The 19,913-nt window shown below is 45.8% G+C and overlaps 2 protein-coding genes across 2 annotated transcripts; both read left to right on the top strand.

Annotated features, from left to right (window-relative positions):
* The first annotated feature begins 1,142 nt into the window (after positions 1–1,142).
* On the top strand, positions 1,143–17,367 carry LOC121856858 (mucin-22-like). Its single transcript, XM_042352633.1, has 5 exons — positions 1,143–1,734; positions 12,638–12,720; positions 13,076–14,577; positions 15,673–15,842; positions 16,687–17,367. The coding sequence occupies exons 2-5, from the start codon at positions 12,638–12,640 to the stop codon at positions 17,188–17,190; spliced, it is 2,259 nt and encodes a 752-aa protein (XP_042208567.1). The 5' UTR covers positions 1,143–1,734; the 3' UTR covers positions 17,191–17,367.
* Positions 17,368–17,409: 42 nt separating this feature from the next.
* LOC121856850 (proteoglycan 4-like) lies at positions 17,410–19,582 on the top strand. Its single transcript, XM_042352606.1, has 2 exons — positions 17,410–17,765; positions 17,809–19,582. The coding sequence occupies exons 1-2, from the start codon at positions 17,410–17,412 to the stop codon at positions 19,580–19,582; spliced, it is 2,130 nt and encodes a 709-aa protein (XP_042208540.1).
* The last annotated feature ends 331 nt before the right edge of the window (positions 19,583–19,913 follow it).

Here is a 19,913-nt window from a genome sequence, read left to right as displayed (position 1 = left end):
AAGTTTACATTCCCAGCTAAGAAATATGAGGAATGGAACTCCATGGCCACCACTACAGATATCACCATTTATATACAGTACTGCCATAGAATAATATTAGGACATCAGCTGTTGTACCAAGAAAGTCTCCAGATTTCTTACTAATATAATGACCTCCCCCCCCCCTCACACACACACACACTGCCTTCATTATCCTCTTGTCTGAACTTTCGTGGGACTCAGCGGTGATGTGTGTCCATCAGCGTGTGACAACTGTGTGTTCACTTAAATAACTCTCAGTGGTCTTTTTAATTTATTCGTTTATTTTTTTTTTTTTTTTAAGTGTATAAGGACAGATTCTCACTTGGTCTTGTTGGGTACATTGTTATACTAACTAAATGAAGAGTTTGAGTCAGTGTTGGTCTGGGGAGATGTGCTGTTTCTATCACTTTGTGTGAAGTAGAAGTTCTGTGTTCCTGACATTTATTTAAGATGTCTTCAGGATCTTCTTCATGGTGGCTCGTTATAGTTATTTCATCGAGAGAGAGAGGGTGTAAGTTGTATCGTCTACGTGTGTGTGTTCTCAACCCTCAGCTACTCTCACTTTCGGTAGTCCTCGACCCGCCAAGGCAAAATGCATCGCCGTTAGTCCTTTACCTATCTTGAGTGTGCAGTGTTGCCTGGGCTGGGCGCCGTGACCGTAGTGAGGGGTGACGGGTGAGGCAGAGGTATGAGCTAGTCCCTCCCCCCCGCAGGCTGCATCAACACAGTCAACCATGTGTTCGTCATGACTGTTTTACGCTTGAGTGACAACACACGCCACACATATTTATCACGTTAAGTTGTCAACGTGAGGTACATCTTAAGTGCAAAGAACATATTTGTGTTCCAAATGCATAACATGTGTCAAGACGGGGAAATAAGCACAGTGAGTGGAGGTGACTGGAGGGCCTCTTACTGCAGCACGATCCTTCTCCAGTGTAGTCGACGCACCAACTCTCAACCTACTCTCTCTCCTTTCCAAGTGATTGAAGGAAGCTGGTGAGGAGTAGGAGGAGGACGAGGGTAGGAAACACAAGGAGGAATTGTGTGGTGGGAGAGGGAGGAGGTTGTGGGGGGATTTGGGGGGAGAGAGAGGTAAGAGTGCACAGGCCGAGGGAGAGGCCGGGAGAGGCAGTTGAGGAGCGTGGAGTGCAGCATGAGGGTGTCCGGCGTGGCGCTGCACCACCACCATCACACACATTCACGCCGCCCCACCACACACCCAGCGTCCTTCCTCTCCTGATGGTTCTCACTCCCCACCTGTGACTATGGTAATTTCAATGCCACGAAACAACAGATCCTCACAATAAGGCGTTTTATTGTGTGTGTTTATACAGACTTGAACTAAATAACACAAAAGACGCCACAGGGGGGGATACTGAACTAGTTATCATGAAAACCCCAACTGAAGAAGAGGTCGTCGATAGATGAGACAAACCCCACCAGAAAAACAATCTCGCAGACGCAGATGATTTAAAGAAAAGCTGACAAGAATTCATTAGGTTATCAGACAGACCCAAAGACATTATTCTCAGCGGAAATAAAAGGAAATAAAAGTAGAGGATATTGTTTGTGGCATAGCAAGAGTGTACAGTACAGGAGAACGTCAGCTTTCCCGTGAGGTCTGGACTCTCCCCAACCGTCCAGGAAAGCTCTCGGGACTGGGCAGTGATCCAAGTGTATACCTGCAGCACCACGACACCCAACGTGAAGGTGAGTTTTACTACACCCTGATGCACCCTCCTCTACAGTACCTAATACCACCACTCATACCTACACCCTTCCCCATAGTGACATACATTAACACTACACCCTCTTTCACAGTGACATACACCCACACTACATCTTCCCCCCACAGTGACATATACTCATACTACACACTCTCCCACAGTGACATACACCCACACCCTCCGCCACAGTAACTAATACACCCAGCTTACACACCCTGGTCAGTTTCTATATGCACAAGACATCCTCAGTAAGAAATGACATCACGGGGCAGTCATTTCGCTCTCTCAAGGTTAAGAACTAGCTGTGTCTGGGACTCTGGAGGGTCTTGTTTGTAGGTGAAGAAGATCATTATTATTCTAAGGTTTTTAGGGAGGTTAATGAAGGTTATTGTTATTTTAGGGGTTTAAAGGATAAGGAAGGTATTTTTTTTATTTTAGGGTTTTTAGGAAGGTTAGTGAAGGTTATTATTATTTTAGGGGTTTAAAGGATAAGGAAGGTCACTATTATTTTAAGGTTTTAGGTAAGATAAGGAGGTTCATTAGTATTTTAGGGTTTTAGGTAAGATAAGGGGGTACATTGGTATTTTAGGATTTTTAAGGTAGGAAAATGGGGTTCATTATTATTCAAAGGGGGATATAGGTTGGATAATGGATTTCTCACCTATCCTAAATGTATTTTAGGGAAAGACAAAGGGTTTCATATTTAAGGTGGCTTTAAGATTGGATTAAGGCTTGTATATCTATTTTAAGGATCTTTTAAGGTAGGATAGGGGATTCGTAATAAACTAAATGGTATATGAAGTTGGATAAGGATTTTTTTTTACTATATTAATATAGAAAAGACATTCTAATCCAGCGCTGAAATTATGTTATTCTCAAGCTGGCTGGGTTGTTCAAGTGCAGTCCTGTTCAAGTGCAGTCCGGGATTTAGGGTTGAACTTGGCTCTTATCTGGCTTTCCCGGGCTTTTAAGAGAAAAATATATAAACGTATCCATAAATATTAAAACATTTTAGAATATTAATGATCATTAGTTTAGTGTGTGTACAGGAGTTGATAAAGAAGTACCATATGAAGCCAGCGTGTTCACTCCTCCCGTCCTGCTGGTGAAACATAAACAAAGAGGGGATACGGGGTTACAATAATTCCACAAAATGTTGAAAATTAGAATAACATTATACTATGATAATACCTTAACGAGTTACTTTGACTTACAAGATTATTTAACTTAAAATTACTGTATTTCGTTTGTATTATCTAAGTATCATACAAATTATGTGTGTTCTATTTTATGTTATATGATATGTGTTAAGTAGGTGATATTATATGTATATACAGTTTATATGAATTATGTGTTATGTTTTAGTTGTATTATGTATATATGTATACTATCATGTGAAATATATATGTAGCATAATCTGTGCCATATGTACCATTCTTCGTGGACACTTTGCATAATTTTGATAATATGTTTGAACGTTATTATTGTACTTAGTTTATATATCAACCCGTCAGGTGTATTAATAGTACTTGAGTTAACTATTAATGCTCACTGCCACCTATTTACACTCAGACGCCTCAACTGCTCTGGTCACATCAACCACTACACTATGACGCCCCCTTTTTGTGCTGCTTGGTTTACCCGTAGTCCTCCCTGTTTCCTCACCAAGGCGAGCGGGGGCTAGTGTTACTGTAGAGCGTCGTGCAGGTTAATTAACCATTTGAGGACGATGGTTTAATCCTTTGAGGACTATTGTTTAACCCTTTGAGGAGGATGGTTTAACCCTTTGATAACGATGGTTTTTAACCCTTTGATAACGATGGTTTAACCCCCAGGAGTCAAAGGGTTACAGTCACAACAATAATTTAGTTTAAAGAAAAGAACCTACGGTGTAACTCTGTACTGTACAGTATACCCCAGAGTATCCACAACTTACTACACTGGAAAGGTGTATAAGATTTCCTCTTAAGGGAGTTCTTTTTTCGTATATTATTTTATGTATTATAAGTGATATTATTTAATTACTGTCAATATATAATATTTTTCATATTAGTGGATCACTTTTGAAATCTTTACTGTTCGCAAAATGTCTGTCTATGTAAAGGTGAAAGTGAAGATAGGTCCCACACTTCTGAGAGCCTGAACACTGTACACTAAACCTTAGGAGGGACACAGAGGCAGCGTGGCTGGCACTGCTCTCGACCACCTTCACTTCACCTGTAAAGTTGAGTACCTATTTACAACTGGGTGAACTGGGAGTGCCCTGGATTCGAACCATTAAACCTTAGTACAGACGGCTAGGGCTGTATTCACTTGGCCACTGCATCTATAAATATCTAGGTACAGTACACTTGAAAAGGCCACAAGCTGTATTATTTCGTGCGTCAACAAACGTTCCCTGAAAAGAATGGCAAAATCCGGTTCCGCTTTCCCCCGATTAACCGAGAGTTCATATTTGATAAATATATACAGCACATTTACATATTCGCCGTAAAAATCATGAGGCTGCTATGTGTTGGTAGTCCGAAGGTCAGTGTTCAAGGTCGTGGGTGCGAGAAGAGGTCCCACAAGGCAAGCAGTTGGTACCCGCCTCTAGGACAGTCTAGTGACCGTCAACCTGAGGCGTTGGTGAATTCCTGTGTAGATACTGTGTTTTACATCATCAAGGAATGCCGTGTATTGTACCTCTAGTATGTCGATCTACCCACCGGGAGATGTGTGATAGCCAGGGATTCTCAGCTGTTATTGTACAAGACAGCTACAACAAATAATCGATATTACACACACACACACACACACACTATAAAAATCACTACAATTTGCGGCCAATGCTCCTCCCCGCTAGCCGTGTCCACCAACCCTCCCCTCCTTTTTCCTTTACCCCGCCCCGCGCTCCTCTGTGGTGAAGGTCAACTGTAATATCCAGTAAGGGGTCACTGGTGAACGCTGGCAGACGTGTATTTTCAAAACATTGGTGGTTCAGGACAGAAGTACCCTCCCTCCCCCTCCCATCATCTCTCCCTCTCCTCCCTCTCACAAGCCCAAAGAAGTGTGAGGACCCTACCAGATTTATAAAACGATAATCCTGCCTGGCCACTCCACTAAACCCCCCCGCCACCACTCAGTAGACCCACAGTATAACCTTAATAGACTGTTGAGAGAGTATGATAAAGGTGACTGGCTGACCAAAGATGGTCTGCATGTCCTGTCTCGCTTAAAACACGGCGCCATAAACCCGCCTTGACCCTGACGACTAAACCCTTTATAAACCAGTCGACAAACCACTTCTTGGCCAACGAGAGTAGAGCCTCTTAGTCAACCTACGGTATATCAACATTATTCTCGTGTTGTTGAGAGAGGCGCGTGTACTGTGGGTTTAAGTTATACCTCCAGGCCGGGCACATCGTCCCTCACACAACAAAGGCCTCTTGTGTTTTCTCATGTATACATTGTGGAAGTTAACGGTCATGGTATTGTCTCTACCTTATCAAGTGTCTTATTGCATGATCGTGACTGTTTTTGTTTTTATCCGTGTGTGTGTGTGTGTGTGTGTGTGTGTGTGTGTGTGTGTGTGTGTGTGTGTGTTTACCTCGCCACTGCTCATCACAGAAGTGTACAATAAGGAGAATGTATGATAACCCCTAAGTCTGCATGTTATCTGAAGTCACTGCCACCCAGTCTCCAGCCACCCACACAGCACCACCCAACCTCCAGCTACCCACACAGCACCACTCAGTCTCCAGCCACCCACACAGCACCACCCAGTCTTCAGCCACCCACACACAGCACCACCCAGTCTTCAGCCACCCACACACCACCCCCAGCCTCCACCCACCCACACGACACCCAGCCTCCAGCTACCCACACAGCACCACCCAGTCTCCAGCTACCCACACAGCACCACCCAGTCTCCAGCCACCCACACAGCACCACCCAGTCTTCAGCCACCCACACAGCACCATCCACCCTCCACCCACCCACACAGCACCACCCACCCTCCAGCTACCCACACAGCACCACCCAGTCTTCAGCCACCCACACAGCACCATCCACCCTCCACCCACCCACACAGCACCACCCACCCTCCAGCTACCCACACAGCACCACCCAAGCCTCCACCCACCCACACACCACCACCCAGCCTCCACCCACCCACACAACACCCAGCCTCCACCCACCCACACGACACCCAGCCTCCACCCACCCACACACCACCCCCCAGCCTCCACCCACCCACACAACACCACCCAAGCCTCCAGCCACCCACCCACACAACACCACCCAAGCCTCCAGCCACCCACCCACACAACACCACCCAAGCCTCCAGCCACCCACCCACACAACACCAACCAGCCTCCAGATACCACCACCCAGCCTCCAGTCACCCACACACCACCACCTTCACCCGGCAGATGTGATGTACCGGAGCTAATGAATGACACACTCACGTGGCCCTCACACACACCAGGCCCTCACACTCACCTGGCCCTCACACTCACCTGGCCCTCCATACCATCGTGTTCCTGGCAGACTACCGAGCACCTAAGCACCTTCCAGCAGGAGCGAGTGTGTGACCTGTGTGTCCTTACCTCGCCAGGATGATAGATTAACTCACTCATAAGTTCGCCGTGTTGGCTCGGGGTGCTCGTCATGGATGCCTCATAAAGGTACCCAGAGACTGATAGTGAAGTGTCGCTAGGTCAACACAAGTATGGCGACGACATAATATAAATCAAAGATGTGTTTTTATCTTAATTTCTAATAGTTGATGTGTGTGTTTGAAGTGACTTATTGTACATGGTTAAAGACGTTTGTTGTTGAAGTAGAGAAATGCATCACAACAACAACAATAGCCAGCCTTGACATTCCTCTCCTAACATACATCATTTCAACTTGTAGACGAGGAAAACTGTGAGCAGGAGTGTTGCGCTGGGCGGATGGTGAAGAACCGCTACCCGCCCACACACCCACATACCCACCCACCCCTACACCCACCCACCCACCTACACACACACTTCCCGCTACTGCCACTGTTTCTCTTCTCTCTATTGATGCTGTTGTTGCTCTTGTCATCACACTCCTTGTTACTGATCAGTGTCTGTTGCTTGGGTGGGTTAATTGCCGCCTGTAGATTAATAATATTTTACAGAATTTTGAACAAGAAAAACCCTAAGAAATTACTGTAATATATATAAAATTAAGGCCTGTACACTATTGGTACACGAATGGAGGAAGAAGACCTTCACCATACACTCTCACGGTCATCTGCCACGGACCTTCCCTCACGGTGTAGTAATGATCGTTCGCTACAGTTATAAGTGTAGGACAGCCCGGGGCACAACACGACGACGGCGGTGTAACTGTAACAACCCGGTAGGCAGTATCTTACAACCTCGTTCCCCATACCTAGGTAATTACCATTCTCCCCCTCCCTCTCCCACCCTCATCCTTCTCCCCTACCCCTATCCTCCTCCTAACCCCCCTTTCACTTTCGCCCTGACCCGCCTTCCACACCTTTTTGGCTTTCCCCCTGCTCCTTCCCTCTCACTCTCGGCTCTTCCGTATAGTCAGCGCCCCCCCCACCCACACAACACTGTGCAAGACAATAGTGTGTACCTTGTAAAGTATATGTCTCTCACTGCCACACCAACTTCTGAGTGGCCCAAATTTCGTCCTCTTAAAGCTACATATATTTGACTCACCGATATTGTGTTTGTTGACATTATACACACGCACACACACACATCACACAGACACACACACATCACACACACATGAAACGATTTACCCTATAAAGGTCACCAAGACAGTGATACATATTGTAAGCCTTGTAGAAATTAACTCACACCGTCCACTTTTTTCTTTAATTCCCCCTCATTATTGTCATACTCGTATACTTTTTGCACTGATGAACAGAAATTGGAGTTTATGAAGTTCACCATTTATATTAACCAACAATTAGATTTCAACTTTATTTTCTCTAATACAAAAAATATAAGAGGCTACAACTATTAGTACGAGACTATATTTAAAGTACATATAGTTGTAATTATAGGAACATGAATCAATTTACTCAATGCTAACCTTTCATAAATAAATTTTCTTCACCAGTATTAGGAAGAAAGGTTTTGTTTGACCAGAGTCACGGGAGTCCGCCAAACGCAACTACTCAATGTAAACACTGCGGTTATTTGGTCACGCTCTCTGCTGAGTAATGGAGTGTGTTACTCTGACAGGTCTGCTGGTCTAGATAAGTGTGTTTTTTTCTATATCTGAACGAATTTCCTGGATATTATGGTGTCATACACGTCGTGATAAATATTGAACAACTGAAGAGATTTCCCCGAGACTCGGCAAGGGACGTTGATCACCTAATTTCATACATAAAACTGTTAATAAAGAAGCGATGCACACTGAATGACTTTCTTCCTCTTGAGACAGTGAAAACTGTCAGTTCATATAACGTAAATAACACGTTGTTCTCGCGGTAAGTTCGTGAGGTGTAAGAACATTGAGGCAGCGTCAGTATCTCTCCTGCCATTACAATATTATGTGGTCAGTGATTTACAACGTGAGTGTGGAGCGGCAGGACAGAGAGACAATCCACCGCAGCCCCCACATTACCCTGTGGCTGCACCAGGCAAGTTATCTTCACCACAACTCTCACTATATTCACACACTCACTCAACACACCCAAGGACGTGTTGATCCAACTTTACTGGAAATAATCTTTCTTTAATTTTTAAGATCCTTATCTCCGTAACAGAGTGTATGAATGAGAGTGATATATATATATATATATATATATATATATATATATATATATATATATATATATATATATATATATATATATATATATATATATATATATATATATATATATATATATATATATATATGTTAATATCTGTCTCATGCAATAGAATTGTTTGTAAGCATGGGAGTACGCTGGGGGGAGAGAGGGGGGCAATTGGCTCCTGGATCAGGCTTGTGTCAAAATATATAAACACATACAGAAAATCTGGTTCAAAGCCTTGTTTAGAAGAGCCCAGAACAGTTTCTCCCGGGCTTGAAAACTTAGGACGAATTACTAGACAAATTATCTCCAAGTCGACGTAGAACAACAATACACACGATGGTCCGAGGCAGCAGAGTGGAGTAGGAAATGTTGCGGGAAATATTACTGTTGAATTTTAGTGTACTGGGAGGCAGGAGTCATCCCAATCCTTTAGTGGCTGAAGGATGTTGACTGTGTAGAGGGGGGGCGCTCTTCATCCACCAGTAATTCGTATCCTTCACTTTCTCGTTGTGTGTAAAGGGACGATGCCCTCAGTTCTGTGACGTAGACTCAGATGTGTGCGTGTGTGTGTGTACTAAGTAAATACCAGCCAGTATCAAGGGTTGGCGGAGGTCAACACAGCCACACTCGGACCGCCTCACCGTAACACTGAGGTAGCCAAACACTTCCTCGGTCCTGGTCGGGTCATCACAAACAGTTGTGTAAATTTAACAACAATCTAAAAAGGAATCTTCAAAAATGTTTTCTTCTCTTCGCGAAAAAGAACGTCAACGGGAGAACTATCAATTGAGCCATATTTATTGTTTTCGTTTTTTCTCAAGTATGAAGGGTTAGGATGTACAGTCGCATGCCACAATGGTTGCCACGTAATATAAAAGACGTTTCCTGCCGTTTGTCATTTACATGTCTCATGTGAATATAATTAATATGGTTATTTTAACGGGGTGACAGTCTAAAAAGACATTATCCATGTTAGACACATACAGTAAACAATATGTGTTTGGTAATGCTTAAATGTTTCTCTGCGCAACAACAACAATTAAATGCATATGTTGACTGTATCCATATGTAGCATTTGGTGTGCAATACATGTATTAGATATCAGAATTTGTTATATTATTAGGTAAGGTAAACAGTAATGGCATCTCACGTTTATTGAATTAGTATTTGGTGTAACCACCTCCCGCGTCCAGAACACATTGTTTGGGTTCATAGCAACATGGCAACTCTACCCTGTCGTTGATATTGTGTTTCACAGAGGGCATCAAACAGACTATGTATGGTCATTATACTGTTTTTATACAGGTATGGCTATAATGCAATGTTTACAGATTACATGTCAATGGATACTTGTAATTATAAAGATAAACTACCCTGTTTATAAGCAGTTGTGACACTTACGCCTACTCACGCTTACCAACCCTATTGTCTGGGCAACAGTGCCCAGACAATAGGGTTGTATTGCTCGTTTTGACATCCATCGGACCCCACTTTCCAGATGCTTTTTTGAGCGACTGTACACACAACACACAGGTGATAAAAAATAAAGAGATCTCTGCCATGAAGGTGTCTCGCGTCCACCACCGGCTCGACGCAGCAAATATTCGCTTGAAATTGAATAAAACCTTGGCTAGGCGAGGTGGAGGAGGAACGGTGCCTGAGTGTGTTTCTCTACCTCTAACTGTACCCGTGACTGTACCTTTAAAGTCTACCTCACCATCAACAACCATACAAAAGTGAGCTTTTTTGTATACTTGTGTGGTGGTGATGGTGACAGGTGTGGTGATGATGACAGGTGTGGTGGAGGGGGTAGCAGGTGTGGTGGAAGGGGGTACAGGTGTGATTGGGAGGAGGGTGGACAGTTAGGGACAATGAACTCTAGTTGCACACGACAATACTGTCAGCCATCACCTGATGCACGGGCAAGGAACCAGAAGGGGGTGTCCATACAGCAGGCTGGTTGTGTCCTGGGGAGGGAAGGGAAGGGGCGGGGGGGTAGGAGAGGCCATACTCCAGGAAGATGGTGGGGACAACGCCTCTTTTACCGTAAGTGGAGGACAATTAGGTCCCGGCACTAGAGCTACCTGCACCACCACACGCCCCTCCCTCATTTCACGGTGTTGCACCACCAGCGGATATTAGCGTGGGAACGACGCGGGGGGTGTCGGGTAGGACCATGGAGGCTATTATACCTCCCTGGGTAGGACACCTGAGGGCGGCTGTACTGGAGTGAGCGAGGTCGCTGGGAGGCAGGAGAGAGGGAGGGAGGGGTCTTGAGGGGATGTTTCCCGTATAATGGCGGACTTCATAAGTAAATTACGAGTTTTTACTGGCTGTTATAATTATTTTCAGAAAGTATTTATTTATTACTTAAAGTGAACTAGCGGTTTCGTATATTTTTGTTTCTCCGCTTCGACTGTCTCGGAAGGGCAGACAAAAGAAAAGACTTTTCCGACGAAGACGCTAGCAGAGTTTGTAACTGTGTTCAGTGAAGAATCAGGATTTTTTCAGGGGGGCAATGAACGTGATACAGTATTTCTCCAAAATAATTAATAGTTCTATGTTTTTTTCTCTCTGTAGAGCCACACGTAAATGAGAGTATTGCTGATTGGTAGTATTATGGGGACTCTGGTGTAGATAGAGACCCCAGGGTATTATACCCGAGTTCTTGGAGAACTCCCACAAAATGATTAGCAAAGGATAATACCTCCTGCTTAAGTACTGGAGAAGTTGTGTTGTATGTTTTAAAATGACAATTTTATTTTGTGAAAGTAAAAGTGGATCATATAGGCGTGATGGCTGTTAGGGAGAGTTGTGGACACAGGCACACACTTCGTACTAAGCCCAGATTTGGTGCCCAACTTGTAAAATTAGGTCCCTCATTTACAGCCGGGTGAACTGATAGTGGCCCGGGATCGAACTTAGGACCCTTGGGACAGGAGGCGACTGTTGTGACCAATTGTCAACCGCACCCATTTTTAACATTACATTAATATCATTAGGAAATTTCAAAGACAGCATGAACCTTATTGTATCCATTACTCGACTCTTAGTCTGTCGTGAATAACTGTTAGGCGAGGCGTTTTGACTGTGTCATCAGATGGTAAAATCCGGACAGAGATAGTCAGGGACGTCTTGCTACTGGGATTTACTATAGCAAAATACAGTAATTTGCTTGTACCCGATAATGTAGTCATACTTCTGGTACACGACCCGCAGTTTAGTGGTGTTAAATGGAATTGTCTTTTTCTCTAAGTTATACTTGTCCGAATGTCTTCAGAAGTTGCCGCTGGCGTAAATAAAAAAAAAATTGTCAAGAATACTTTTTTTTCTGTACGGTTCCAACTTCTGAATATAATCATACACATTTTGTAGTGAAACAGTTAGTTTTTAAATACACAAGGGAGAAGTATCGCCGCCCACAACAAAACGTATCTACAATTGCATGTGCCCTTTGGGGACGCCAACCCTTTCTTACGTAGCGGGTATTATCAGAAGAGAAAACGGAGCAACTGGCTAAGGGAGAGACTACGCTATTTTAGCCTCTCCTACTTTCATAGCCTTTCCTGAGTTTCCAAATTTGTGTTTTCTAAATACGCAGGTATGAAACACTCCCTGTGTAGAGTGTCACAGTATGCTGAAGCTCTTGCTGTATATGAACGAGTGACCATGTTAGTAGTGAGACTGGTGACCAATATACTCGGAACAAGTTACAGCCGCTAGCTTTTATTTTCGTTTAAGCGTTACCAGTACAGCAACCACATTCCTCAGTTACGTCATTTCTATTTGTTCATCAAGGAAGTCTAATAGCTACGGCTGTAAGATATCCATAAAGTTACTATCTGGTCTAGTGATTATTTACGTGACTTTATGCCCACCACAATACACGACTGCATGACGTTGACAGATGTGTCAATTGTCACACTGAAGTTCATCAAGGACTGAACGCTGTTTACTGTGTTTCTCTCCTCAGTATCTTTGTGGCGGGACCTGTTGATGTATATTATTTTACCTGACTTATTTTCATGTTTCTTCATCATCACTGCGAAGTTTTATGGTGTTATTAAGTAACTATAACTTTCAGATGATGGAGGTGTTGGTGACGGTAGTGCTGGCGGTGTGGTGGTGCGGGCAGACACACGCTGCGGGAGACACCATCATCTACAAGTATGTTGCTCTCTCCTCCTCTCTGACTCTCTTTAACTTAATAACAAAAGACTGTCATTATTTAGATTAGTTATGCACATCGCTCACAATTAGAGCCAAACCTCAGCCAGTTGTGCTTTGAAATACCTATCAAATGTAATAATAATGTCCAGTCCTAACTTACATAAATCACCATAATTTCTTACTTAGGTTTAATCCAATCAATAATTTGGAGTTTCGTTTATTGAAGATACTCGCAGAATTATTAACTTGCCCTCAATTGTTAATATATAAAGTCATTTTTAACCAATATACTTGTGTACCAAAATATTAATCGCATTATGAGAAGCAAGTAACACCAAGTTGTTTTCTCCAGCCCCCCTGCACACGGCGGCCCGCCAGCAGAAGTGCAGAGGATGCTTCATCTCCGCGGCACGCAGACCCAGACCGCTGATACTGGCCACGTCCTCACCACAATCAGCCACGACTCACCACCTCACAGCACCCCGTCCAGGTCTCCTCCACGCCTTCTTATTTCTACTGGGGACCTTCCAGATACCAAGACGACTACCGGTGAATTTTTAGACACTCAGACGTCTGTTAGTAAATTTTTAGAAACCCAGACAACTGCTAGTGAATTATTAGACACCCAAACGTCTACGAGTGAATTAATAGACACTTACACGTCTACTGGTGAACTTTTAGACACCCAGGCGTCTACTGGTGGACGTTTAGACACCCAGACGTCTACTGGTGGACGTTTAGACACCCAGACGTCTACTAGTGAACTATTAGACACCCAGGCGTCTACTAGTGGACGTTTAGACACCCAGGCGTCTACTAGTGGACGTTTAGACTACCAGACGTCTACTAGTGGACGTTTAGACACCCAGGCGTCTACTAGTGGACGTTTAGACACCCAGGCGTCTACGAGTGGACGTTCAGAAACCCAGACGTCTACTAGTGGACGTTCAGACACCCAGACGTCTACTAGTGAACATTTAGACTCCCAGACGTCTACTAGTGGACGCTTAGACTCCCAGACGTCTACTAGTGAACATTTAGACTCCCAGACGTCTACTAGTGAACATTTTGACTCCCAGACGTCTACTAGTGAACTTTTAGACTCCCAGACGTCTACTAGTGAATATTTAGACTCCCAGACGTCTACTAGTGAACATTTAGACTCCCAGACGTCTACTAGTGAACATTTAGACTCCCAGACGTCTACTAGTGAACATTTAGACTCCCAGACGTCTACTAGTGAACTTTTAGACACTCAGATTTCTGCTGGTGAACTCTCAAGTACTGAAGCCTACCCCAGTATCCCGGACATTCTGATGACGACTGGTGACCTCGACGCAAAGGGATCAGATAACACTCCATCATACTTTCAGACAGATCAGCCAGACATTCAGACATCTTCGGATGACCTTCCAGACGATCTTACGACAACCCTTCCTATTTTGACGACAGAAGCGTTCGATCTGTCTACCATTTTTGGGGAAAGTCACAGAGGACTCTCTCACACGACCCTGGCAGTTGAGACAACAACGAGAGGTGAAGTTGACAAGGCCGGGAAGATCGACGAGAGTAAGATAATGCACAACGAAGACAAGACGGTAAAGAAAGAGCGGAAGACGAAACTGAAGGACACTGTGGACCATATGGAAAATACGCTTTACTTCGCCTTTAATGATGACAAGAATAAAAACAGCCAACTGAGAGGCCCACTCGGAAGGTCTGTGGAGGCCCGAGCACCATCTCTGGCTGACTACCCGGTCGAGCACCGCGGAGGCCACAATGACCTGTACCAGTACAACATCCAGGACCACCAGAGAGGCGTGTACCAGTACCACTTCCGGGACCACCAGTCAGGTGTGTAACAGCACCACTCTCCAGAACCACCACTGGCACTTTTTTTCCCAAAACACAAAAACTCCATAGTGTTTACATAATATTCACTTCTCTTAGATACGAGTTGCCTTATATTAATAGAAATTTTTCATTTTTTCTAATGTGATGACGTAAATTTCCTGTTTGTTTTTTCTTTCGAGATACTATCACTCAAACGGCCCTGAGATACTCGAATACTGAGGTGTGTGGAGGAGTAAACCGTATTCACCCACCCTGTGATAGTAGTGGTGTTAGTTACTTGCCTGTAGGAGTATAGAAGATGGTGATCTTTGGCGTGGGAGACGAGAAACAGCCGATACCAGTTTGGCCTTAGAACAGGAATCATTGGTTTATTATTGACTTGACTGCCACTACCTCTGACAGCTCCCACCACACACCTGCTTCACGCCTGATGCAAACTTGTTTATCATCTCCAGATTTAATTTACCCCCCTGTACATGGTTTAGCATTACATGTACTGAAACAGAACAATACATTTTTGCGAATTACCTTGCAGATAGAATTTACGAATGTATTTACGCAATTGTTTTATCATGAATTTGTATTACTTTAGCATATGATGAACAGCCTTAACTGACCAGTAAATGATCAGTAGTTATGACTCACACTTGTATTACTCAGTGTCTCAACATAACATCTTCTCTCACATACACTACACATCTTAGAGCAATGGACAGAAATACTAATTAAGTGAAATCTGTATTAATATGATTCTTTAGTTCTGTCATGTGGCAGCATTGAACAGTTGCTCCTCTTCCTTTTCCTCCTCCTCCTCAGAGAACAAAGGAACGCAGTGCTACATCTAGGGAATACAGGAAAACAAATGAGTAAAAAAAATTTACGTGTGTCCTGATGAGTTAACACCCGGCACCCAGCCTTAGTTCAGTGGCGTTTGTGATGATGAGCCTTAGGTAGTGTACAACATAATGTCCACTTATGTCCTTCTTTCTGACAGGTGTAGGTCAGGTGAGCCCAGGTTAGCTCGGTTAGGTCACATGTAGATTTAGGTGTAAGTGTTGACCCAGCCCAGGTACTCATTGCAGTTCTCTCCAACAGGGTCGTACAAATTCGGGTACAGCGGCAACAATCAGTGGCGTCACGAGGAACGACGTCCTGACGGTGCGGTGCTCGGCCGCTATGGGTGGCACGACGCCGCAGGGAAGCATCACGTCACCCACTACGTCGCCGACGCCTGGGGGTACCGCGTGATCCAGCCCGGTCAGCGGGTGGGTGTTCCTGGACCTTTCTTTGGTGTTGGCCACATGGATGTTGTTCTCTAAGTGCAGTAATACGATCTCCACACTGTTATCAGGACACACTCCCTGCCAGCCTCACCTTCACCTGTGTTTGGTCGTTGTGACTATTTTTAGTTCACAGGAGTTTATTGTAAAGTAATTCAGTTTGGAATTAACGACACATGTTATGTTTTTTATATAGTTATATCAGACATATCACTGTCCACACTCACAATTCATTCCATTATGTTAAAACAATTCCCCCCTGGCATATAGGTGTAGTTTATATTTAAGCGTTGAATACTAGTAACATTTGTTCACTCAATCACACGCGCGCGCGCGCGCGCGTGTGTGTGTGTGTGTGTGTGTGTGTGACATTGTTGTAGTGTACTGAAGGTGTTGGTGTTGGCTGCCTCATACACTATACTAGACGTTGTAAACATTAGGAATACGGTGTCTCGTTACCTTGATCATTACCGTACCGTACATCAGCTATGGGCTTCCGTCTCAAGTCGACTATTTGTTTCATCTGTTATATTCTTATGTGATAAAAAGCTATCAGCTTGTGCTTGTCATCACCAATGTATCGAAATATATCTTTTTCCACACATTCATCTTGGTAACCATCCCGGTTTTTTAATGCTGTTTACATGTATCCCTGCATTGTATTTATAACCTGTAACTTTAAGAGATACAAAATTTTAATTAAAATTGAAGAATTGTTTTAATCTAGTGCAGGAAAACACACATATGGTACCCAAAATTATATTGCTGTAGGTTCAACTTTCGGACACAAGAGTCTGCTATGTTGCTTATCTTGTTCTTGTTGTTTCAGGTAAAGATCCACGTCGTTCCGCCCACCACCACCACCACTCCTACTACCAAGAGTTCTCCCACGCTCACACGCCCATCCAACACTCGTCCGCTGACCACACGCCCACCTTACTTTCGTCCGTCGTCCACACGCCCACCCTACACTCATCCACCGCCCACACGACCACCCTACACTCATCCACCGCCCACACGCCCACCCTACACTCATCCACCGCCCACACGCCCACCCTACACTCATCCACCGCCCACACGACCACCTACACTCATCCACCGCCCACACGCCCACCCTACACTCATCCACCGCCCACACGCCCACCCTACACTCATCCGCCGCCCACACCCCTACTATATTCTCGTCCGTCACCCATCACGCACCTACCTTTTTACACACCTACGTCGCCCACCACGCACCAACCATCCTACACGTTTCCGCCGCCCTCCACGCGCCGACCACCCAGCACATCTCCACCACCCACCACAAGCCGACCACCCTCCACGTCTCTGACGCCCAACTTGCGACGATCACCCAGCACATCTCCGCCATCCTCCACGAGCCGATCACCCTCCACGTCTCTACGCTCAACACGCGCCGACCACCCAGCACGTCTCCGCCACCCTCCACGAGCCGACCACCCTCCACGTCTCTGACGCCCAACACGCGCCGACCACCCAGCACGTCTCCGCCACCTCCACGAGCCCACACCTCCACGTCCTGACGCCCAACATGCGCCGACCACCACATCTCCGCCACCTCCACGAGCCGACCACCCTCCACGTCTCTGACGCCCAACACGCGCCGACCACCCAGCACATCTCCGCCACCCTCCACGAGCCGACCACCCTCCACGTCTCTGACGCCCAACACGCGCCGACCACCCAGCACATCTCCGCCACCCTCCACGAGCCGACCACCCTCCACGTCTCTGACGCTCAACACGCGCCGACCACCCAGCACATCTCCGCCACCCTCCACGAGCCGACCACCCTCCACGTCTCTGACGCCCAACACGCGCCGACCACCCAACACATCTCCACCAACCACCACGAGCCAACCACCCGCCACTCGTCCACCATCAACAAGTACAACTTCTCTTAATTCTTACTTAACGCCTCCGCCTCCCAGGCGATCACCCTCAACACCTGAGTCGCCCAACACACTGCCACCGTCAGCGGAATATTTCCCTGGCAGTGACCCCCTGCTGCAGACATTGCCCTCTGTGGCCACGGGCCGCCCTCCCATTGCCTACCCTCTCCCACAGCAGTCCGTTACTCCACGTCCATTGTCTTGGCTCTTTGTCAACACACCCACCCCATCTCAGTGGTCACGCCCACTGCCCTCAAAAAGGCCTTACAGACCATATACTCAGAACAGACCAATACAGAGCCCATTCCGCCCTGTCAACCGCCCACGCCCTCAGCTGCACCGCCCACCAAAGCCTCTAAAACCCCTTTTATCCTACCTGGATATTCCCAGACCGAAACCTTCACTGCAGTCTGGTGCAGCGGACAACTCTGCCTCTCAGACGCCAACTTCATCGAGTGATGAAGCCTTGAAGATCACATTATCACAAGAGGAAAATGTAAGTGTTGAGGCTGTAGAGGAGAGTACAGCGAACACAGTCCTCGTGAACAAGCCCACAAATAATCCAAGTCGTCCCGTCAACTGGCCACGACCACAACAACTCCGCCCCTTGAATCCGCCACAAGAAGGCTCTAATGAATCTGAAGGATCACTGCAGATATCACAAGCGAGCCTGTCGGCACCACCTGATGACCAGAACTCAGGATCTGACCAATCACAGTTCATAGATAATTTAATGTCTCATCTGCAGAGTGTGTATGGCTACCCCTTCACCAGTTACCTCAACAACAAACCACCACTGCGTCCCGGGCCCCACCTTGGCCAGGGAACATTCCAGACGAACCGACCGCTACGGCAGAAGCCAAGTACTAGCCTGAGCCCCCCACCATTGAGGACTGGTGGTCACTTCGAAGACACTCGGCCTCTATTACCATTGCCGTGGACGAGTAGTGTAATCAAGCTGACAGACCCGTTGCCCTCACCCAGCCAGCCTGTGGTACACACACCCACCCACGATGGCCAGTTGTTGCCGCCACACCGACCCCAGCAGTTGCCTCTGGACTACGCCTTCATGGATGAGGATTACAGTTCACTAGTTGCAGACTCTGGTGAACCAATGAACACAGATGAAAAAGTACATCTTCAACAAACTCTCCATCATATTTTTAATGATCTAAGAAATCCCACTGTTAATAAGGTCATGAATGGTAACTCCAATGAACTTGATTTGCATACCTTAGAAAGTGTCGCATCCGAAGCACATTCCCAGAAAGTTGTGGACAGTTTTCCCCAACGCCATGATGTATCTGACAGACCCCCACCCGGTCAGTACATGGGTACTGTTGCCTGGAAAGTTCCTGTGATAGGGCAAGTGGAGAGCGTGAACAGGTACCAGAGCGCAGGTACTGACCAGGATACCGTCAGTGGCCCGAGCACTGTCCCAAGCCACACCACAGCCATTGGCCAAGACTCTGGCACTCTCCGTGGTGACACTGTCGTCACTTCAACAGTTAAGAGTATATCAGAAGATGAAGGTACTCAAGATACCAGCACAAGTACCAAGGACGCGTCAGCAACGACTTTGATCTCTACAACAGAGCCTCCGTACACTATCTCTTCTTCCACACTGACGACACCAACGTCTACTGAGGCAGTGTGGCCTTACCTCCCCCAGGAGCCCTCCTCACCGCCACAGCCAGTTTCCTCCACCTTACCTCCACCTCCCCCACCACAAAGTTTCTGGAGTGAGCTGCTCAATCACTTATATAACTTGCCCAACTTGGTGCCAGAGACAAGGCGTCCCACCATCGACTGACAACGCGAGTAGATATTGCCTGCAGGGCTGATGGGCAAGTCTGTGATATACAACAGTACCACCGGATAGTCATATGGGCATCATTAGGCTAGTTTATTGATTTACTTACGATAGCATGGGTTGATTTCCTAAACTATTGACAATACAAAAAATGTGAATAAACAATAATTAAGTATTACGAACAAGACTCATACATTCATTGACTGATTAAACAGTGAAAAAAGTGCTCTCTCAACTACCCAAAGCTCTCTTTCTCTCTCACTCATCTTCACAAGACAAATCACCCCGAGCATCTTGTAAGTGTGATACTAGATGGTTTTTAGACTTTCAT

The sequence above is a fragment of the Homarus americanus genome, unplaced genomic scaffold, assembly GCF_018991925.1.
Source record: "Homarus americanus isolate GMGI-L3 unplaced genomic scaffold, GMGI_Hamer_2.0 scaffold50705, whole genome shotgun sequence".
Lineage (NCBI taxonomy): Eukaryota > Metazoa > Arthropoda > Malacostraca > Decapoda > Nephropidae > Homarus > Homarus americanus.
Note: the sequence above shows the minus strand (reverse complement) of the source record. Positions and strands in the feature narration are given on the sequence as shown.